This window comes from Gobio gobio, assembly GCF_949357685.1.
Source record: "Gobio gobio genome assembly, chromosome: 2".
NCBI lineage: Eukaryota > Metazoa > Chordata > Actinopteri > Cypriniformes > Gobionidae > Gobio > Gobio gobio.
The window spans coordinates 3,161,942-3,186,481 of record NC_137098.1 but is presented as its reverse complement, the minus strand read 5'-3'; the positions used below and the strand labels follow the sequence as shown (position 1 = coordinate 3,186,481).

General features: G+C 39.0%; 1 protein-coding gene across 11 annotated transcripts in view; it reads left to right on the top strand.

The window, feature by feature from the left end:
• cbfa2t3 (CBFA2/RUNX1 partner transcriptional co-repressor 3) overlaps positions 1-21,756 on the top strand; it is a 104,550-nt gene extending 82,794 nt beyond the window's left edge. For 7 of the 11 annotated variants that reach the window (XM_079806077.1, XM_079806082.1, XM_079806083.1 and 4 more), the window contains 7 exons: positions 57-337; positions 1,888-1,973; positions 6,121-6,358; positions 10,627-10,695; positions 13,698-13,751; positions 17,581-17,771; positions 19,907-21,750. In XM_079806077.1, coding sequence (XP_079662203.1) covers positions 57-337; positions 1,888-1,973; positions 6,121-6,358; positions 10,627-10,695; positions 13,698-13,751; positions 17,581-17,771; positions 19,907-20,257 — 1,270 coding nt within the window. In that variant the 3' untranslated portion in view covers positions 20,258-21,750. Of the gene's footprint in view, positions 1-56; positions 338-1,887; positions 1,974-6,120; positions 6,359-10,626; positions 10,696-13,697; positions 13,752-17,580; positions 17,772-19,906 lie in introns of all 11 variants that reach the window. The other 4 variants (XM_079806078.1, XM_079806076.1, XM_079806080.1 and 1 more) reach the window with 3 other exon arrangements.
• The last annotated feature ends 2,784 nt before the right edge of the window (positions 21,757-24,540 follow it).

Here is a 24,540-nt window from a genome sequence, read left to right as displayed (position 1 = left end):
GCAGTGTAGGTGTGAAAGCGCCCTTAGATATGTCCTAAAAGTGTTTTTTCTAACAGGACCAAAGAGAGCGCAGGGGACAGGGATGGCTTGCACCCGGAACACCTGGCCAAGCGTCCATGCACAGTGAGTCCCAGTCAGCGCTTCAGCCCCAGCAGTGGCTTACCTGCCCATCCACCGCCCAATGGCCTACCAACACACCCCCCCAATGGCCTTCCACATCCCAACCCTCCGGCCCCGCAGCATTACCGGCTGGAGGACATGGCCCTCGCCCACCACTACAGAGACGCCTACAGACATGCGGAGCACAGGGACGTCCGGGATCGCCACCGGCCCACAGGTCAGATTGCCGTAGTCCATAGTAAAGTAAACCAATAAACTACTTAAGCCCTCGTTTACTGTGATTTTCCCACAGTTTAGCAGTGTTCATTTCGACGAAAACGAGACGATAACTAAATAAAAACCAGTGTTGGATGACAAAAACTATGACGAAAATCTACTGTCATTTTCGTCAACAAATAAAAACGAGACGAAAATGTTAGTGAGGGACGATTCAGTCAGAACTGATGATCTGTGTAACAGATGCTGATCTAACCTCTGGAAAACACGGCTCATCCCCAATCCAGCTCCAGACCAGCTCAATCAATAACACACATTTATGACAGGTTATTGATTATGAACTAATGCTGATGAATGTTTACTTTACGATGTTTATATAGTAATATGTTTTAGACGGTTGTAATAATGCATATTTTATCTCCTCATCTGATCTTGAATGAGCTCCTGCAACTGCAAGAGGCCCAGACATTTCAAAATAAGAGTCCTGGTGTATTTTGAGCTTGTTTATTATTAAAAGTCACGGATTATATATTCGTTTTTGCTTACACAATAAACTGTGTTTAATTGAATTCCCATTTAATTCATAGTCAGGAGGAAAGACCAGTATTTGACACATATTCAATAAAGTATCAGGGTTATAATAGTTCACTAAAACCACTTTAAAAAACTTCATTACTTGAAATTAAATAAATGTTAACTGAAATAAAAAAAAATTAACTAATTTGAAGCTTTAGCTTAACCTGATATGGCCTACTGACTAAAACAGAAATACAAAGTTATAAAAACTATAGATGTTTTCAAAAAACAAACAAAAAAGTGAATTGAGCTCTTTCGTGTATTTTTAATGTCAAAAACAAAATGATGTAAATGTCAGTTCGAGTGACAGTCGGTTATGTGATGCTTAAATGCTTAATGTATTACAATTTAACTAAACTCATTAGATTTTAGTCGACTAAAGCTAGACTAAAACTAAAAGCAATTCAGCTGACTAAAATATGACTAAAACGAAATGGCATTTTAGTGAAAAGAATATGACTAAAACTAAATCAAAATTTGCTGTGAAAATGAACACTGATTGTTAGCCAAAAGAACTGATCAATCAAGCAATAGCCATCATTTCACCGCCTCGGTTAACTCTAGACCCAATATAGTCCGGCTATGACGAGTAACCCACTTCTAGCCAAAATAACCTTCAATTTGGTTACATGTCGTTTAATAATAACAACCGAGATGTATGATATTCCATCATGTAAGCAAAGTCAACAGTGATTACAAGGTGTTTAGTTTCATTTCTTTGACTAATCTATTCTTGGGCTATGGTTAGACGTCTATTAAGTTTTCTCTTTAGCCTAGACGTCAGGGCTGTGTTTGGACGGCTAGTAGACATCTTTTAATTGCTTGCTGGGCAGGGCTATTTTACAGCAAATTCAAGCATGGTTTCACCTGGGTTATAATTTGAGTCGTATTTCCAACCATAGAAGTAATGGCAAGAATGCATGGACTCTATCATGCTAGTGTGTATGCTAATGTGGTGCTGTGTTTCTGTTGTAGCCGTGCATGGAGCACGTCAGGAGGAAGTGATTGATCATCGGCTGACAGACCGCGAGTGGGCTGAGGAATGGAAGCACCTTGATAACGTATGTGAGACCAGATGCCTTGTTCCTTTATCATCTTTCATACATACCGCACAAGCCAGAGAGTCAAATTATATCATATTAATGTGGTCAAGATGGTTTATGGACAGGGCTCGACATTAACGCTTGTCCGGGACAATTGGATTTTTTGAAGGGGCAAGTGAAAAATTATTTTACTTGCCCAAGTATCCTGAGTAAAACGTCAAAACAAAAAATAACTAGGGAATCACCAAAGTGCATTCAGTTAGTGTAAGTGGAGATCGATAGTGGATAATAATATAAAACGAACTGGCGTTAATAAGGTTGAGCTGTTGAGGCTCGCGCAGCGGAGAAAATCGAAAACAAATGAGCGCCGCTCATCCAAAGAAACTCAGTTAACATACACGGTTAAAATTGTGTAGTTTTTATATTTATAACATATGATACAGTTAAGCAACATCACACAAACAAGAGTGTTGTTTTCCTGAATATCATCACGACTGAAAATGACACTGATTTCATAATAAACAATTAATTAACATTAAGTCACTTACATTTTAGATGCAATATTGAGTGTTTTTGTTCTATTTCAGCAGCGAAAATAGTTCCAAACAAAGATCACAGCAGAACCATAACGCCTCTCACAGCAACAGTGTGTGTGTGTGTGTGTGTTTCTAAATGATTCAGAGTTTAAATGAATCGTTTGAATCAAAGATTCAATGACCCTATTCGTAAACGACCGCCTAATTCTTGAATGAATCATCCGTTTGAACGAATCGACTCAATGATTCACTCATTCAGACGGTCACCTGCCGCCACCTACAGGTGGTTTAGTTTCATCTTTCCAACATTTCTTAGTTGTATATTCAAAAATATTTAAAATAATCTCATAACATTATTTAATGCAGTTGTAATTTTTCAATGTAAATGATTTAATTTAATTGGTAACAGCCTATAGTGTCTTATTCTAATTTAATTTATAGATCAAATTTAAGAATATAAAATGAAAGCTGAAGTGTAGCCTATATTTAATACGATTATGGAAAAATGCCCTTTATAAAAAGGTAAAAATATCACAAATATGCATATTTAAATATGTCAAAGCTGATTGAACACTGGTGAGAATATTGCTTCAGAATAGATTATATTCACACAAAAAATCCGGACAAGCTAATTTTTTACTCTGACAAGTGAATGACAGATTTACTCGAGCCCTGGTTTATGAAATATGGTAGCTTACTGGTTGCTGGTCTAACCAACTTGAAGTCAAAACCAGGTCCACCAGTTGGTGCTTGCTAGTCAGATAAGAGGTATAGGAGAAAAAACAAGAAAAGAAAAGCACTATAGTCAAGCTGTGTCAAACGGATGGATACATAATGGTAGATTACTAAATTCTGGACGACTTTATTATGCTTTTCGCTCACCTCACCATTACCTCCCCCTCCCTCTACACAAACTAACCCTCACTCAAACACATATTGAATAAAAAGAGCACAGATGGAGTGAGGAACCCAATGGAGGACGTTCCCACTGGAGAGAGCAGCTGAGACTAGGGCTGCAGTCTGTGGAATCAGGCTTATTCTGGACTGCTTCCAAATCTGAAATAAATACAGCCAACAACATACTCAAAGAGTGAAGAATGGCATCACATGGATGAGGGGAGATGTTATCGAGGGGAGGTGGGTGGTGTGGAAGATGGGAGGAAATAGAGGAAAGCAATGGGGAAAAAATGAAGTTTGGGCTTCTCCCACTGGCAGCACAGCTGTTGTTGGGCTATTGTTGTTTAACCGCTCACTGCACCACTGGATTACTAACACACACACACACACACACACACACACACACACACACACACACACACACACACACACACACACACACACACACACACACACACACAAAAAGTGTTCTAAATATCTCTTGTGTTGCTCACTAATGCACCAGCACAGTAAGTGCCAAAGACGGTGCATTGTGGAATTGTTAGTTTGAAATTTGGGATGTAAAAAATTTGGGAAATTTGTTTTTTTTATTCGTACACATTAGGGGTGTAACGGTACACGTATTCGTACCGAACCGTTCCGGTACACGGATTACGAATGCATAACAGTCGGATTGTTTCAAGCGCGGAAAACACTACAATCCGAGTCCCACACGAACATATGAGTATTCAGTCCATTTTATCACGAAATTCAAACGATAAATGCCGTTTTGACGCTCTTTAATGTGTGACTGATCGCTGTAGACACATCAGTTCAACAGCGGAAAGACGTCAATATAACTGCTGTAAACTAAACAATGTCATGTAGCATCACCTTTACCTCAGGAGTCATTCAGTGTCCACAGCTGTTAGTTCACTAGAGAAATCAACTCTTTCACTAAATATATGCACTATATTAGCCGTTATTAATTGTACTTAACCTGTTAGTGATGTCTTGATTATTTAATGTATGTTTAAAGGGTTAGTTCACCCAAAAAATGTAAATTGTGTCATTAATGACTGAGCCTCATGTGGTTGGACACCCGTCAGACCTCCGTTCATCTTCAGACACAAATGAAGATATTTTAGTGTAAATCTGATGGCTCTGAAAGGCCTCCATTGGCTCAACTTTACACTCTCAAGACCCTTAAAAGACACTAAAGACTAAAGTTACAAAGTCCATCTCACTACAGCGGCTCTACAATAACTTTATGAAGACGAGAATAGTTTCTGTGCGCAAAAAAACCCTAAATAACGACTTATATAGTGATGACGATTTCAAAACACGGCCTCATGAAGCTTCGAAGCGTTATGAATCAGTGAGTCGAATGAGTCCATAAAGTTATTGTAGAGCCGCTGTAGTGAGATGGACTTTGTAACTTTAGTCTTTAGTGTCTTTTAAGGGTCTTGAGAGTGTAAAGTTGAGCCAATGGAGGCCTTTCAGAGCCATCAGATTTACACTAAAATATCTTCATTTGTGTCTGAAGATGAACGGAGGTCTGACGGGTGTCCAACCACATGAGGCTCAGTCATTAATGACACAATTTACATTTTTGGGTGAACTAACCCTTTAATTCTACTTAACCTGTTAGTGATGTCTTGATTATTTAATGTATGTTTAAATCAATCTGTCATGAAAATGATTATATTTCAACAACGAATTGGAGAAAAAACATAATTTTATAATTAGATTTAGGAGTTAATGCAAAAATTGCCTTATGTGAAGTTTACATGTTTGCATGCAATGTGTTATTGGAGTGTTGATTATTATATCTAAAAATAAACAGCAACTGAATTTAGGCTAATAGTTTGGGCTCTGTTAACCTTTAATATTATAGTAATGTGCAAGGGCGGGCTCCCTATAGTTTACAGCAATATCTCTAAGAAACTTTTAGTTATAATTGAATTAATTTAAGGACAGACACCATTTTTTTCAGTAAACCACTGTTTAATAAAAATAAATAAAAAGCTATTTTGTAAAACTGCTGTACCGAACCGTCAGTTTTGTGTACTCAGATTGTTCAAATATTGCACGTTAATAACTGCCTCATCGACACGGCATCCTCAATAAACCCGTCTCCGGCGTGATGACTCCGATATTTCGATTATTCCTATTTAATAATTATTTAATCGACACATCATCCTCAATAAACCCGTCTCCGGCGTGATGACTCCGATATTTCGATTATTCCTATTTAATAATTATTTAATCGACACATCATCCTCAATAAACCCGTCTCCGGCGTGTTGCCTCAGATCTTTCGAATATTCCGATCTATTATGACCTCTGACCTGTAAAGTTGCCCGAATAATAATCATACGCTGTTTGTTAATTGGCCAGAGGAGAACCCAAGTTTCTCCCAAGGTTTATTTTTCTCCATTCTGCTCCTGATGGGGTTTTGGTTTCCTTGCCACTGTTGCCTCTGGCTTGGCTTCCTCAAGGGGACACTGAAAGTCATCATAGCTCGAACTCGAAAGTCATCATAGCTTGCGTAGTATAGACCCAGCTCCCAACCCCACTTTGAGAATAGATTAACGGCGATATTTTTTTTATCGCCCGATAAGAGTCTCACGTTAATGCCGATAACGGCCCACCACTAGTCAAGAGTGAAGTATATGTTGGCGTTAACTGGTCTAATGTTGCTATATAATGCCCTCTTCCCTTTCTCCCTTTCTATCTCTTCCTCTGTGTAGTTGCTGAACTGTATCATGGATATGGTGGAGAAGACGCGGCGCTCCCTCACCGTGCTGAGACGCTGCCAGGAGGCCGACCGTGAGGAAATGAACCACTGGATCCGGCGATACAGCGACGTGGAGGATATGAAAAAAGGTGGGAGCTCCGCCCAGCGGCCTCCTCCTCCTCCTCCTCTTCCTCCCCACCACAACTCTTCCTCCTCCAACACTTCTAACAGCAGCGACACACAGCCGCTAGGTACATGCACCGCTGCAGGCCAGATGCTCACACACTCTCAGCAGCTGCACACACAAGTGGTTTCCATCAGACAACATACCGAAAAAAAAAAAAAAAGTCTGCATGTGATCCCACATTTAGCCTACTTACCTTTTAGATCCCACGGACCCCCGAACATGAACATCCTCGTGTGAGGGACCCCGTCCTGAAATTCTGTCTTTTTTTCTTGATGCTCAAAACAATACACATGTTGTTACAAAAAAACAACAGAATATGGACAAAACAAAACAAAAACAATTACATTACAAAGTTCATCAAGCTGCCATGGCTCAGTCCAAAACCTCTGGGAGAAAGAAAAAAAAAATAGAAAAAAAAAAGGACGGAGAACAAAAGAAAAACCATTAGAAAGAGAATAGAAATAGAGTTGTAGTAGAAGTAGTAATCATAATAGTAACAACAATTATAACAACAATAGTAATAGTAGCAGTAGTAGTGGTAGTAACAACAATAATATTCATGATAATATTAGTGGTAATATTTCTAATTTATAATAACAACTGAAATAAACATTGATTAATAAAATGGGTAACACTTTAGAATAATGGTCTTAGTTAATGTATTAACTAACATGAACTAACCATGAGCAGTACATTTGTTACTGTATTTGTTCATCTTTGTTAACGTTAGTTAATATAAATCCAGCTGTTAATGTTAGTTCACAGTGCTTTAACTAATGTTAACAAGATTTTAATAATGCATTAGTAAATGTTGAAATTAACATTAACAAAGACTAATAAACGCTTTATAAGTGCAGTTCATTATTAGTTAATGTTAACTAATGTAGTTAACTAATGTTAACTAATGACCATTATTCTAAAGTGTTACCATAAAGTGATATATCTAAGATTAGTTTCTATTAAGTTCCTTTATTATACACCTTCTCTTCTCACTATAAGAATGTACTGTTAATTGCATAATTGATTTATTTAGATTAAATTTTTATTCATTTATATTAATCGTTAATTCAAATGTTTTACATCTTATTATATGTTAATTTAACATTTAATCACTTATTTATCTTAATCGAATTAACTTTTAACAAATTTGTTAAAAATAACAAAATTATTAAATTAATATGCAAACTTGCAAATGCAAACACATTTATACACACACACACACATATATACATATATATATATATATATATATATATATATATATATATATATATATATATATATATATATATATATATATATATATATATATATATATATATATATATATATATATATATATTAGGGCTGTCAAAAGATTAATCGCGATTAATCGCATCCAAAATAAAAGTTTGTGTTTACATAATATATGTGTGTGTACTCTGTTAATTATTATTTATATATAAATACACACACATTCATGTATATATTTAAGAAATATTTGCATGTATATACATTTATATCATCTATAATATATATAAATATAAATGTTTTATATATAAAAATAATATTTATTTCTTAAATATATACATGCTTGTGTGTGTATTTATATATATAAATAATAATTAACAGAGTACACACACATATATTATGTAAACACAAACTTTTATTTTGGATGCGATTAATCGCGATTAATCTTTTGACAGCCCTAATATATATATATATATAAATATATGTGTTTTTTTTTCTATAAAAGTTTGCATATTAATTTAATAATTTTGTTATTATTATTATTGTTATTATTATATTCACAGTTTTACTCTTGGCTTTTCCACATATATTTATTTTGATCTCATTTATTTACTTTTTACATTTTTATCATATGTTAATTTACGATTCAATCATTTATTTTAATCTCATTTATTTACTCAATTTTATACTTACTTTTCTCTACACTTTTAAGCAAATGTATAAATAAGAAACTAAGCAAATGTATTTATTTACTTATTTATGTTTGTGCATGTTAATTTAACATTAAATCACTAATTTATTAATTTTAATCTTATTTATTTATTTAAATTTTTTCATGGTTTTTCTCTAGACTTTTCCCTGGATCCCAGTTTGAAAACCCCTTCCTTAGCGTAGCATTTCTGTAACTTCTTCAGCTAATCCTTGTTTGTCACACCGTGTCCCAACCCCACCCTGTTTCTAGGGACACACAGTACTGCATTCGGACATCTGTGTAAGTTAACACACCTCCACTCAACAGGTCATTAGTGTAGTGATCTATGATTTAAAGAAGGAGTCGGATAAGAGAGAGATGTGCAGTACTGTGGATTCCTGGGAACAGATTGGGAAACACTGTTGATCTGTTGTCATTGAGAGCAAAAATTCTGCATGGCTCTGCCATTCACAACATGTTCAATATAGCTATGCGGGACGGTGAGCGAAATGAGACCGCTATTTGGACCGCACAAACTGGGCTACCATAATATGTGAGCAACATGTATGTATAACATTACATTTTTTAAGACACTCAAATAGGGCCACAAAACACACAATAGATCTGTGTCCACAAGACTTTTGACTAATGGGCGATGTTGCCTAGAGTTTTTGCTTCAAACTGATGTGAGAATCATTGTGTCTACTCATTCACATAAAACAATATATTGATTTACATTTTGTAAGACACTTTTTCTTTACAAAGGCCGTATGCGAATGTGTGTGAATGATCATGAATAATGCTGTGATTCACACTTGAGAGGACAAAAGAACCACATAATGAGCTGCATAATGAATAGGGGTGGGAGAAAAGGTCGATTCATCGCGATTCGTTATCCAACGATTCAGAATCGATTCTCAAAAATTCTGAATCAATTCTGTTTTCAATTCAAACGGCCAATGGGGACACACCTGTGGGGATACTTTTCCCGCTAAGAGGGTTCAACACACGCACGTTTTATGCAGTTTTTCCGCAGTTTTGCACAAACAGCCTTACAGCAGTCGCTCCTCCATTTCAAAAATGTATTTGGCTTATTAAATGCAAAGTTTTTAATTTCAAAAGCATTTTTAATTCCAAAGTTCAAAAGAACTAAATTAAGTTCATATTTCCAACAAACGAAATTCTCAGCCAAAATAACGAAGTGGTGCTCAAGTAGGCTATATGGCGCTTTCCTTGCCATTAATGCTTAATAACACTCCTATCCTGGTGGCCGGGATATACATAAACCTACCAATATCTGTGGCATTATTTTTGGAATGACTTATCGAATATTGCTGAACGAATGCACAATGTTTCAAACGAATGGAAAACTCTGAACAAAGACTTCGTTTTGGTGAGTGATTGGTTAAATGTCTCCAACAGCTCCAGGTTTTCTCATGTGAGATGTTATGCGCACACACCGAATTTGGCTTCTCAGCGAGCGCTAAAGTTGTTTTTCTTCTGCATTAGCCGAAGTTTTAAAGATTTTTTATGTGGCTCTAACCAAAGTAAACTTTTTTTGCTTTAAATAATTTTTTTTGTTAAAATGTTCTAAAGAAACTGAAAAATACACTGCAAAAAATGCTTTTCTTACTTTGTATTTTTGTCTTGTTTTCAGTCCAAATATCTAAAAAATCTTACATTAAGAAGCATTTACTAGACGAGCAAAAGTTTTTGTCTTATTTTGGGGGAAAATAACTCAAAATTAAGGGAGTTTTGCTTAAAATAAGCACAATAATCTTAATTCAAACAGAAAACAATATTATTTTGCTTACCCCATTGGCAGATTATTTTGCTTGTTTTAAGCAAAAACTCCCTTAATTTTGAGTTATTTTCCCCCAAAACAAGACAAAAACTTTTGCTCGTCTAGCAAATGCTTCTTAATGTAAGATTTTTTAGATATTTGGACTGAAAACAAGACAAAAATACCAAGTAAGAAAAGCACTTTTTGCAGTGTAGTCAAACTTAGTTGTAAATTGAGAATGTTTATTCTTAATAATTGTTCTTTGCAATTGTATGGCTTACTATGATTCATTAGAGCTTGTTAATGTTGAATATAACTTTGTTAATAAAATAAAAGTATTGAAAGCAATCTTCATAATCATTTTTAATATGGCAACACTGTCAAACAGATATTCTAACTAAAATCAAAACACATATTAGCTCCAATTTTGGTTAAAATATAAAGTTCATGTATTTGCACAGCAGGATAATTAGTTACCAAAAAAGAATCGTTTTGGGAATCGGATCGTTACTCCCAGAATCGGATCGAATCGTTAAGTGCCTTAAGATTTCCACCCTTATTGCATGTCTTGATTTGATGAGTTGTTTTGGCACTAAACTCAAGTCGCTCTTTTGATGCTCTTTTACAGAAATCCACAGAGATTTCCTTCACCGGCCCCCTTCAGGCTACCTGCCCGAGGAGATCTGGAGAAAGGCTGGTAAGCGCATCGCCTACTTATACACATGCGCACAAACATATGCCAAATGGCCTGCAGGCCTCACAGCTGTAGTGATGCAAGGCCAGGAGGCCGCTGAACGTCATTAGTGTTAAGAGATCTCCATCTGTTACGGCCATGAAAGACAACTGCAGTTAAACCTGCAGTGAGAATGCAGAAACCTGCCGCAGTCAACAGCAGATCGACCCTGCCCAAAGAGAGACAGAGAGGAAAGTGAGGCTGGATTGGTCTGTACATAAGCCTTGGTTGCCCTCTGTTACCCCTTTTCCACCCGCATGAACTGGGTGCTAGTTCAGTGCTAATGCCGGATGGTTCGACTGACGAGCCGCTCTAATGCTGCGTTCACACCAAACGCGAATAGAGCGTCTAATTGGACGCTTAAACATTTTTAATCCATTCCACAGCAAATTGGACGCGCGTATAAATCGAGCGTTTGAAGCGAAATAGACGCGCGTTCAATGCGCTCCAGGAGAAATATATCATAAAACACAGCTCTGCCTCTTTTCATTTTCATTCAAAATATATATTAGCCACACAAATGTGATCCAGGCAACTCCTACATTATCTTCACTGCATGTATATTTAACCCTCTGGGGTTCTTCATGTATGAGTCACACTCAGGACCTTCGGGTCAAAAATGACCCCCATAGGAAATGAATGGGAAATTGGCAAAAATACGAAAATACAGAGTTTTTTTGTGCGTACAATCTACAAATCAGCCAGGATGCAGAAAAAAAGGACTCAACAGTGAAGGGGTGAATCTCTAAAACATCAAGAGTGCAAAACAGACAAAAAAACTCACACACACACACACTTATACACACAAAAACACACGCACACACAAATTAGCGCGTGCCATTCCAAAAGCTAATTGTGTTTGTGTGAGTGTCTGTTTTGCACTCTTGATGTTTTAGAGATGCACAAAAAAACTCTGTATTTTAATATTTTTGCCAATTTCCCATTCATTTCCTATGAGGGTCATTTTTGACCCGAAGGTCCTGAGTGTGACTATTTTTTTTACGACCACTTAGACTTTTCAAATCCTTTCCCCAATTGTTTTGGGTGTTCATATACCAAGTACCAATAAAGTCACCAAGCTACGATTTTTAACATTTTTTATTTTTAAAAATTCGGGTCAGAAATGACGAAGAGCCCCAGAGGGTTAAATATCCTAAAATATAAAGTTATGAAACTTCTCTTTGCCCTCAGTCAAAACGATTTGGCAGACAACAAATTATAGACTCATGAGAGCAAAGATCGGCCGTTAGATCCACACAAGATGAACCACTACAGGACATCAGAGCAGCGGCAGACGGCAGAAGGACTGGCCGAGGAAAGGCTGCTCTCGCTGGGGTTAATGAGCGCTAAGTGATCGCCTGGAGCTCACAAACACAAGATTCTTTTTTTAAATAGGCGCTCTCTTTATAAATAAACCACAGATTTGAGCTTTAAACCACTACATTCCCACCTGAAAAAGTCTTAAAACTACATTTTGTGACACAATAGTAGTATTTTTTAATTATGCGGGGTTTCTCATCACATCACTTCACCATGTGACAGCAGTGAGCAGGCTCCTGATTGGCTAACGCAACGCGAATTGACGCCAAAGTTCAGATTTTTCAACTCGGGCATCAGACGCGTATTCGCTTCAAACGCGTGAATGCACAAAAAGCACCACTCACGCATATCGCGCAAGACGCTCAATTCGAGTCCAATTTGCGTCATTCGCACAAACTGGGTGCGCGAATGATGCGGAATCGCGTCCAGGCGCGCATCAACGCGCCTTTCCGTTAAAATCACTCGCTCCTAGCGCTCATTTCGCGTTTGGTGTGAACGCAGCATAAGGAGTCGTGTGCTCTCGCTGTACTTTGATATCATACGGTGATCAGTATGCGCTAGGGCTGCGCAATATATCAAAATTATCGAAATATCGCAAATGTACATAACGCAATATGCATATCGCAAGGGTACGCAATATCTGAATGATTTTAATAGGCCATTTCAACATAGTGAAAAGTGTACGTTTTAGGTCGACGAATATATCAGAGAATAGACTGAGCACACGACTGTTACTTATATGACTTGCTTGACGTTAAAAAGAGTTATTAAACATAATAACGTGCGCACAAGCCGTTCTTTTTTTCGTGTCTTGATACACACTCAAACTGTCAAATACACACACAGATATGTCTTGATGAGCATTCATGTAAACACAGCAGGTTATGCTTTAAGTGAAGGATATCAGTAATAGATTTTACACACTTAAAGCAATATCGTATCGCATATCGAATATCGCGTTATTTAAGAAGGATATCGCATATTGCATTTTTCTTCAATATCGCACAGCCCTTGTCTGCACAGCGCCGATGCATCTCGAACAAGCCTTCCATCAACAGTGGCGAGCGTTGCGTTATTATTGATGCTCATGGCTTTACGATCCGACATCGGTATCAAAACACAGCGAATCAGACGCATTCGTTCAGCTCGCCGTGATGTGTAAAGACGGAGATTACAATCGAGCAGCCATTAGCTCCATTAGCAGCTATTTCTAAAATGGCGGTCACAAGTTTGTGCTGGTCTTGTTGGTCAGGGTAACCCCTGACACAAGCGCTTCTTACTTCTACACGAGAAATGCTTTGGTGCTACTTAAGAACCACTTCTCCTGGTTCAGAGCTGGTGCTTTGGGTGTGGAAAGAAACTAGGCTCTGGCTCCGAACCAGCACTCAAACTGCCTTGGTGGGAAAGGGGTATGAGTCCTGTAGGTCACACATAATACTGATGAGGTCAGCCTGAGCACAGGTGGCGTCGCATGCCCAAAGGTCAGAGATCAAAGGGCATTTATTAAATGTGACCCACACCAGTAACATTACAGCTGAGTGAAATCAATACGCCATTACTGATGATGATGCTGCTGTTGTCTGCAAATCTCAGCTGCATTTTCACTGTGATAAAAGCTCTTTTAATTGCAGTTGTTTTTCACGCAGGTTCTACAAGTATCCCGCTCTCGCCAGCATTAAAGCAGCTTCAGAACAAGCAGGGTGAGTAACAGCACCCGTATTACACCTGTACTACAAACCAGACGCTTTATTGCATAGATGGCCCTGAAGACTTAACGGATTAGTTCACTTTTAAAAAAACTTTTGCTGATAATTTACTCACCCCCATGTCATCCAAGATGTCCATGTCTTTCTTTCTGCAGTCGAAAAGAAATTAAATTTTTTGATGAAAACATTCCAGGATTGTTCTCCATATAATGGACTTCAATGGGCTCCAAACGGTTCAAATGACAGTTTCAGTGCAGCTTCAAAGGGCTTTAAACGACACCAGATGATGAATAAGGGTCTTATCTAGCCAAACCATCAGTTTCTGAGAGAAACCCAGCAGTATTTATGCTATTATTTTACCTCTTATCAGACGAACGTGATCATCTCTGAGCTCCGCCATAACTTCCGCTTAGTGAGGTCAAAATACGAGCGTCGTCATAGATATATACGTAGATGCCTCATTAGCGCCTGCACGGATCAGTAGAATGAGGCATCTACGATCGATATATCTATGACCACGCTCGTATTTTGACCTCACTTAGCGGAAGTTATGGCGGAGCTCAGAGATGATCACGTTCGTCTGATAAGAGGTAAAATAATAGCATAAATACTGCTGGGTTTCTCTCAGAAACTGATGGTTTGGCTAGATAAGACCCTTATTTATCGTCTGGTGTCGTTTAAAGCCCTTTGAAGCTGCACTGAAACTGTCATTTGAACCGTTTGGAGCCCATTGAAGTCCATTATATGGAGAACAATCCTGGAATGTTTTCATCAAAAACTTAATTTCTTCTCGACTGCAGAAAGAAAGACATGGACATCTTGGATGACATGGGGGTGAGTAAATAATCAGCAAAAGTTTATCTAAAAGTGAACTAATCCTTTAAAGGAGCAATTTTGTCCTCAGGTGTATCTCCTAAAATCTCTCGTTCAAACAAATGAGGTCGTTATTAACACGCGGAAAGAGTACAGAACTATAAAACGAATGTGGAAAGTATAGCTCAGACAAATCTTGGAAGAATTTGACAGGTAGGCTGGCAAATCAGACCTTAGTTTGAAAGGTAAAATGAAAAACGAAGATGATTTCATAAACTGGTAGAAATAATTGAGATATTAAAGGGGTGTCAAACATGAATTGTCTTACCTGTGAGCGTCTATATTTGGATGTCCTTCCGCCTTTGCTGGGGCCTAAAACTGTCTTTGAAAAGAATACAAGCAGAAAAAACCTTGAAAACCAACATATCCCCGTGGGATTAAAACGTTAATATTACCGCCCCATGTTTTCCATTATGTGCCAATTGCTCTAGCATCTGCTCCCAAGTCTCCTTGATAAAAATTAATTAAATTTGCAAACTAATTTTAGTGGTGCATGCTCCGAGTCTGATTAAGCAGTCTAGTGTTTTCAGAGATACAGAGAAATTGGCGAGAACCAAAAAGATGAAGAGAAAAGCAAAGAAGTCAAGAATGAAGATGTGTGTGGGAGGTGCGGAGAGAACAAACTGAATACTAACTAGCTTTCCAGCTGAGACAGTAGTGATGTAGATTTGAAAACACACACACACACACACACTCAGTCAGTCAGTAGCCTGAGGCAGAACTCTTTGGAGAATTGAATGGAGGGTATGTTATGACAGATATTTATGAGCGGGCTCCTCACAACCAGCTTTCTAGAGTAAACACACTATGGGGGCAAGGATTGTAGAGCCCAGACATATGAGAAATATGCAATAATGTGTGCGTGTGTGTGTGTACCCCCTGCAGCAAAACACACATTAACAGAACACACAATATCCTGACAGATTCTGAAATCATCCGCGTATTATCTAAAGCATAACTTAAACCAAATCTAGTGAGTTCCCTTGTATGCGTAGGCAGCTAAACCTCCTAAGGCAGGATCCTAACATAACTGTAACTTCATAAGGGACTGTTTTAAAGACTCTACATAAGCAACTCCTTATGCGAGGCGCATGAAAATCGACGATTTCAATCCACTTTATTCCTACTACGACGCTCCGCACGGATTATGGGTCTAACTTACGCTAAACAAACCAGGGTTTCTGCATGTCTTTAAGACCAATTAAGGAATAATGTCAAAGGAACATAACACACAATTAGAGTTGTATTAGTGACACTTCAACGTTTGAAAATACAATTTCCAACAGATCACTTTTTAATTAATGTTACAAAAAATAGCTTAAAGTTTGCGATAAGAAATCTGATTTTATGATTAAAACGAGAGCAAATATCTGGCAATGTGTTCATAAAAACCAACTTAATTCAAATGCAAGTAATTTTCATACTCAAAGACAGATATTTGCTCTTGTTTTAAGCATAAACACTCACTTAATTTTGTAAAAAAAATACTTTTTGCATGTCATTAAATGTCTCCTGATTTAAGGATGTTTAGATATTTGTGCTGGAAAACAGAAACCCTGAGTAAGAATATCACTCATAGGAATAGTGGTTCTTCAGAGGTTCTTCACCGGTTCTTTGACTAAGGTGCTATATAGCACCTCTGAAGAACCACTGAAGCACAAAAATTGGTGCTATATAGCACTAAAAAAGGTTCCCCTATGATTACGAGCCAAGAACCATTTTTGGTGCCATATAGAACCTTTTTTTTTTTTAGAGTGAAAGACACCACAGCACAAGGAACCCTAATGTTTAGCCTGGCGTGGCCATACTCAATTCTAGTCAGAATATGAGTCTGGTACCGCTCCATTGAGCTTTGATTATGGGGCGTGTTTCAACCGAGCCAGGAAAGACCTCAATTGGATAGACCCACAACCAATCAGAGCAACGGAGCGACGCGTAACGTTAGTTGTCAAATGTCAACAGAACTCAACTGCACTGTTACCAAGTCCGTGTTTTTCTCCATGTCCGCGGGTTGAAGCGACCCCAATTATGTGATTATATAAACCCAGGAATGCGAATTTTAGCAGGCAACCTTGCCAAAATAACATATTTTGCCAACCAAACGTTTTGAGTAGCAATTGTGCGCGACATTGCAAAAACACTTGGAAACCCTGTCTGCACGCACGCATGATTAAGTAACGTTACAAGAAAAATATGAGTGTAAACGATCTTTGCCAGTAATAAAATAATTTAAGGATACACAGAGTACTTACCAACACGATCATCGTTTCTGAGAGAAATAGTAAAGGTGAATGCATATACGAACAAGTTCTCCGTTTAGGATAAGAGCAAATTCAACCCAAGAGCCTTCGATGACGTGGATGATTACGTTACTGTTGGTCATCTGTCCATCATCGTCTAAAGCCCGCCCTGATGATTTCATTGGTCCGAACAGTTTCTGTTCGGGCATAATTCCTCCTCTATGGAGCGAGTCCAGACCGAATTGCCCGAGCAAAACATTTTGTGGGCGGGGCTAAATTCGGCTGGCATCCAGGCTACCTAATGTTCATAGTGCAACTATCATTTCTATTTTAGACACCTGAAAACACATGGATATACGGACGCACAATCAATGGAACAAGTTTGCCTCAACAAGTCATCCTGGTTTTCCTTCTAAAAGGAGGGATTTAGCCTCAGTATTGATTTATCCACCCATATTTAATCATATATTGTTAGGCAAGCTTGTGAACAACCGACTATCAACACTGGAAATAATTGTAACCACTCTGGTTTGGATAAATTATTAATCGCTTATTTTTCCGACAGAATGTTTTAAATCTTGGATGATGTACATCTGTTTGGAGAGATGAAACACGCTGAAAGCTTTGAGTGCCTCAATAAAGGATGTTGAAAGGAACAGCAGTGGATAATGTCTTATGCTTTTCTCTGGATGTTTCTTCCTGGTTTTCAGAGGAGGCGGTAAATGAAGTGAAGAGGCAGGCCATGTCAGAGCTGCAGAAGGCGGTGTCGGATGCTGAGAGGAAAGCTCACGAGATGATCTCCGCCGAGCGATCCAAGATGGAGAGAGCCCTGGCCGAGGCTAAGAGACAGGCCTCTGAGGACGCACTTACCGTCATTAACCAGCAGGAGGACTCCAGTGAAGTGAGTCCCACACTTAACCGATGTTGGGAATGATGACTGGTAGAGGTCGATAGTGTATTTTACCCATACCGATAACGTGGTTGGACCGCACTTGCCGATAATCGATTAATCGACCGACAGTTTTTAAAATGGATACTGGATTTTTAAAAAAAACAGTAAAACTAGGGATCGACCGATATGGATTTTTTAGTGCCGATACCGATTTTTTTTCATCACCCTTAGCTGATGAGCGATACGGGCTGCCGATTTTCTTGAGCCGATATTTGGAGCCGATACTGCTTTTGCTCCCTCAATTTACAACATAAAAATAACACAATGATCAGGATGATAACAATTTAAAATTTACAATTTAAAAAAGGAACATTTATTGAACTAAAAAAACCTATATTTAAAAAAAAAAAGTAAAAACAGGTGAGGTAGAAGAGTTCAGTGGTGAAAATAAATTCTGAAAATAAATATTTAAGTATAAATAAAATAATTACACTATTGCACACAGTATCAACAAGCAAGCAGCATAATAAAGTGCACACTGACTGTACTATACTTCATTTTAAAACTATATAAACCTAGTCATTTAATGGTTACACTCTAAAAAATGCTGGGTTAAAAATAACCCAAGTTGGGTTGAAAATGGACAAACCCAGCAATTGAGTTGTTTTAAGCAAACATTTAACCCAACCGCTGGGTCAAAACAACCCAATTGCTGGGTTAGTCCATATTCAACCCAACTTGGGTTATTTTTAACCCAGCATTTTTTAGAGTGTAACCATTAAATGACTAGGTTGTAAATAGTTTTAAAATTAAGTATAGTACAGTCAGTGTGCACTTTATTATGCTGCTTGCTTGTTGATACTGTTTACCAAAAACTGTTTTAACACTCGATGGCACCGTGTCGAATGTGGACGAGGTCGAACTGGAAGCCATATTAATCTTGGACTAAATCGGCCACCGTAGGAGTTAAAACGAAATCAGAATTGAGAGGAACAGAAACTAATATTCACTGGATGGTCATATACAAGTTCACCACTAGATGGGGGAAAATATCACACAGTGTAGCTTTAAGAATATAAAATGAAAGCTGAAGCATAGCCTATATTTAATACGATTATGGAAAAATGCCCTTTATAAAAAAATCACAAATATGCATATTTAAATATGTCAAAGCTGATTGAACACCGGTGAGAATATTGCTTCAGAATAGATTATTTTTACAAAAAAACAAACTTTTACTCGGACAAGTGAATGACTTGCACGTCCTTAATGTCGAGCCCTGTACTGTATTGTTTTATCATGGCACAGATATTGATGTTTACTGGTTTAGCAATCACAATAGAAAATAAAAAAAATAAAAAAATTTAAAGGGTTAGTTCACCCAAAAATGAAAATTCTGTCATTAATTACTTCCCCTCATGTGGTTGGACACCCGTCAGACCTCCGTTCATCTTCAGACACAAATGAAGATATTTTAGTGTAAAGCTGATGCTCTGAAAGGCCTCCATTGGCTCAACTTTACACTCTCAAGACCCTTAAAAGACACTAAAGACTAAAGTTACAAAGTCCATCTCACTACAGCGGCTCTACAATAACTTTATGAAAAAAAAACAAAATAACGACTTACATAGTGATGACGATTTCAAAACACGGCATCATGAAGCTTCGAAGCGTTATGAATCAGTGATTCGGATCGCGTGTCAAACCGCCAAACTGCTGAATCAACTCACTGACTCATAACGCTTCGAAGCTTCATGATGCCTTGTTTTGAAATCGTCATCACTATGTAAGTCGTTATTTAGGGTTTTTTTGCGCACAAAAACTATTCTCGTCTTCATAAAGTTATTGTAGAGCCGCTGTAGTGAGATGGACTTTGTAACGACGTCTTTAGTGTCTTTTAAGGGTCTTGAGAGTGTAAAGTTGAGCCAATGGAGGCCTTTCAGAGCATCAGATTTACACTAAAATATCTTCATTTGTGTCTGAAGATGAACGGAGGTCTGACGGGTGTCCAACCACATGAGGGTCAGTCATTAATGACAGAATTTTCACTTTTGGGTGAACTAACCCTTTAATGTCGAGCCCTGTACTGTATTGTTTTATCATGGCACAGATATTGATGTTTACTGGTTTGGCAATCACAATAGTCTGCATCTCTCCCACAGAGCTGTTGGAACTGTGGTCGCAAGGCTAGCGAGACGTGCAGCGGATGCAACACCGCCCGCTACTGTGGCTCTTTCTGCCAGCACAAGGACTGGGAGAAGCACCATCACGTATGCAGCCAGGGCCTGCCCGGGAGTAGCGGTGTGCCACTTGGGACCCCATCTACCACCTCCGCCAATATGCCCCCCACACATTCTGAGAGCACCCCTCCAGGCCCCCTTTCCCTGGTTGGGCAAACCAGCAGCAGTGGCAGTCCTAAGGAAGCGAGCTCCAGCAGTGTTTCCCGCTCAACCACTCCAGCAACACCCGCCCTGATGGATTCCTCGTCCCGCTGACTGACCCCAAATCCTAACCCCCACCCAGGCACGTCTACTGCTGCTACAGCATCCTTCATCCAAAACAAGCTGAGGAACCTCCACCATTCTTACCCCTCCTCTCGAAATGGCTTTCACATCTACGTCAAGCTCTCCAAATAAACCCATCGGATTCCTTCACAAAGGGGAAGCATGAGTAGGGGATGCCACCAAGAAAGCCAGGGAATACATGTTTAAGGCATTGCTTCAACACCCTTTAAGTGGGATGTGCTCTGTGAGAACTGGGGTGGCACCATACTTATGTAATTGAGTGGGACTAGTAGCTACTTCCTCACATTGCATTTCATTTTTTTGGCTTTAACTAAAACAAAAGAAACGTCCAAAAGAAATAATAACGATGATGATCCTGTTAACTACCTTGCTAGCGAGCCAAGAAAATCTACACCAGACTCACCTCTCTGTACCGACGTGAACCCAAATGAATTCAAATGATCCAAACCTTTTTATTACACTGCCAAAGTTACTAAGAAGCACTCATCTTGTAACCAAACGCAAACAACTTCACCTCCTCAGCAGCAAAGCCAGCCCAGATTTCCACAGGCTGTGGAGAGGTGGCATGGTGACTAGACACTCGAAACCTTCACTGTGCCCACCCAGAACTTGAGGAACGCGGATCCATCTCTACGGCCGCACCTGGGATGTTTAATGTGGGATGTCCCCCCAGTCCGCCGGAAAGAGAAAGGACGCGAAATCGACAGAAAAGGCGAGGATTTAGACAAAAGGAAAGACGAACGGCAATGGAACTGCCAAAAACCTCAACGGATTGTACACTAAAGAATGAGCCTTTTCTTCTGAAACATTTTGTTTGCCGAGACATTTCGTTTTGTTGTACGATTTCAACTCTCCCTCGTTTTTTTCCAAAGCATGACAAGACTGTAGAGTCTCACGAGACTGGCGTAGACTTGGTTCTCTTTTCTCTCGCTCTTTCTACCTCCCCCCCATCCTCTATATGTTCATCCCTTTTGTCTCCTGACAGAAGCTCTAAGCAGATATCCATGAAGGGATCAAACGTTGCTTGTAGATATTACTTTATTTCTGGATGTCTCTGTCTTTCAATATCTGTACCCTGAATGAGGAACGCGATTCTTGATTTGTCTTCTTTTAGGTTTCAGCCGAACATTGGACAGAAAAAGACACTCTTAACGGGAGAGAAGCTGTGTTGTACCTATTGTTGGATTTGTTGTATCAATATTGATGATGAGAATCCTCATGTAGAATATTTTATATTGCTCGCATTGTAAGACAGTGAGAGAACGGAGGTGCAATATATGGAAAGAGAATTCAGCTACTGAATGGAACCTCAGAAACGGCCCTTAGGGTACCTTATAATATAAATATACATATAAATATATCTAAAATTACCACAGTAAATTAATGTGAATGTACATAGTATTTAAAAAGAGGTCCAAAAATGAGTTTGCCAAATAACAGAAACCTTTAAAGTATAATGTCTAGAATTTAATTTCTCTCCATTTGAATCTTTTCTGTCTGATGACCATTTTTACAACGTTGTTGTAACAGCGAAGGAGGAGAAGGAGGAGGTGTTCATGTGTTCGTGTAGAGGACTCTGCTGATTGCTTTTGTAGCCATAAGCGTGTCAACGCGAACGCCATCGCTTCAACGACACGCCAAACCACAATAGACTGACTTGGCTCGCCCCCAAGAGGAGTTCCCAGACTGGGACTTTAAGAGGGAAGCCGCTCGAGTCTGTGTGAAACATTGCCATCCTTTGGGCCAAAGTGTCACTGCAGTGGTCCAATGTGTACTTTGCACACACAAACACACATGCATGCACATACAATCACAAAACCAAACCTTCGATTATCCACCAGAGTCGAGCAAACACTATGATCTGGTTTTGCTCAAGTACCCAGATCTTTACTTTTGGGCATCCATCCAACATAGTACCAAACATAATATTGTAATCTGGAAAACGACAGCCACTGTGTGCACTGAGCAACGTTCATGTTCGTTAAAGGTCAAAATACTTGTGAGTTACTCGCCACCAGCTTACCCTGTTTACAGCCTTTGTTTTGGTCAGTTCTGAATTTATAAAGCCGATTACGTGGCGTACCTCTGATACGGACCAAACTTGAAAGGCCCTCATTCATATTTAGGTGTTGCTTTAGGCGTTGATGGTGTAATTTATATACTCTAAATTTCGAAGGTAATATATGAACTGAGAGCAACACATGACCCCAAACCAGTGGGCTACTAAAACACAAGTCTGATGAAGTAGGTCTCTCTCTCTCTCCCTTCATTTTGAGGAGGATTTTTGATCCTCTCTTTGCCTACTAGCTACCTCCTGTAAACAAATCCAAGACAAGTTTGTGCTTGGAGAATCAAACAACTAGCAGACATGCAAATCTATAATCCTTCTCGAGCTATCCAGGGATTGCGTTTCCCAAAGCCAGGGGGTGTCCAAACTCGGTTCTGAAGGGTCACTGTCCAGCAGAGTTTAGCTCCAACTTGCCTCGAAGTCCCTAGTATGGTCCTGTCCCAAATGGCACACTTCATATGCCTGTTAAGTCCACGAGATCATGAAAGTGCGGACTCGTAGGAAGACCGCAAGGGTTTAGGGTGCCATTTGGGACAGGGCCTATGCCTAGCAAGACCTTGATTAGCTTCTTCAGATGTGTTAAATTGGGGTTGGAGCTAAACTCCGGGAGCAGAATTGGACACCCCTGCCCAATGCCAACTATGGTCGCAAGTTCTGTGGTCACCAATAGAGCTCAATAGTTGGCTAACAATGCTCTTGGGAAACCCCAAGGACATTTCAGCGAAGAAATCTTGTGTTACTAACTATTCTCAGTTCTCAAGGGTGTGATAGAGTTACATCCAAATGTCTGTGCCATTAAATGGGTGTTATTATTCAGGTAGCTAGCTTCTCTCCAAACTGTTGCTCTACCATGACTTACCTGACTGTAGAAAAAAAGGCACCCCTTGTGGCAAGAATTGTCACAAAACTGAGCTTGCGTAGTTGGAATGTTTTGAGCCCTGAACAATAAACATATCTCATAAATATCCAAAATGATAAAAGCACAGACCAAAGCATAACTGCACACCCATAGAAGCCGTTTGGACGTTCGGCGTCGCCTAAAAAGGCAGACGGGACGTGGGTGACCGACTATACCCATAAACCAAAGTGTACAAACGACCATGATGAAAGCACAAGATGGCAGTAAACACATCAAGGGAAGAGATCAGCATAAATCCAAGCCGGGGAGCGCTTGCTCCTGGCATCCAAAGCATCAGATGAGATTACTAACATTTAAACCAAGATTTCATTGTGACAATGCATGAGTGTGAGTGAGATACTTTCTATTAATGATTTTGCTAAGGGACTTACTTGAATCTCCAGAGCTTTAAAATAACACCATTTGCAAAGTTAAGGTAGAGAGCTCCCATGAACTCATGCTTTGCATGTCTGCTAGTCCAGAACTCATATATGTTTGCAATATTTCTGTTCATAACCAAAACGAAAGCATGCAAATGCATCTGTGTACTGTAATTCTGCTGTCATTCGGCATCTCGAAGGGCCCTCGTTCTCAAAACAAATCTCTGGATTCGGTCAGCATTTGGCCTTGACAGTGGACCCACGTTTGGGCAGCTGTTCCGTTCAAAGGTTGACCTAGTGAGAGAGAGAGAGAGAAACTACATCCTATAACTATTCAGAAGTTACAGCAAGCTGGTTTCAACAAGTAGTCTGGCTGGGAAGAACCAGCTTAAAAGACCGGCAAACCATTTTAAATAAAATATTCCTGCACATCACCAATGTTTTATTTCCTTGATTGAAACTGTACAACAAGGCTGTAGTAGTAGAAACCTTACACTACTGTAGAACTGAACATTACTCTAGGCCGGGCATTGAACATGCACATGATAAATGCCATAACAGCAAGATATATATTTCTGTACTAGCAAAGGCTTGGTTTGATACATTGATATACTGTATTGTGCAATACATCATTACAGGAGGAGGCATTGTTTCGGGAGGAAAGGTTGGTTGGTGTGTTAAAATGTTTTCTTGTTTTCTCTTTCAAGGTCCTGTTATCATTCTCTAGATGATGTGAACTGTGCCAGGAGAGTTTTATTTATTTATTTCTTGCATGCTCTTTTCCCCCCTTTTGCAATTCCCTCACCCTCTCTTACTGTGCGCTTTGTTGGACATGTGACGCTGTAAACATTCTAAATCAGGTTATTGTCTGTGTTGAGATCTGCGTATCTGTGTAATTAAAAAGACA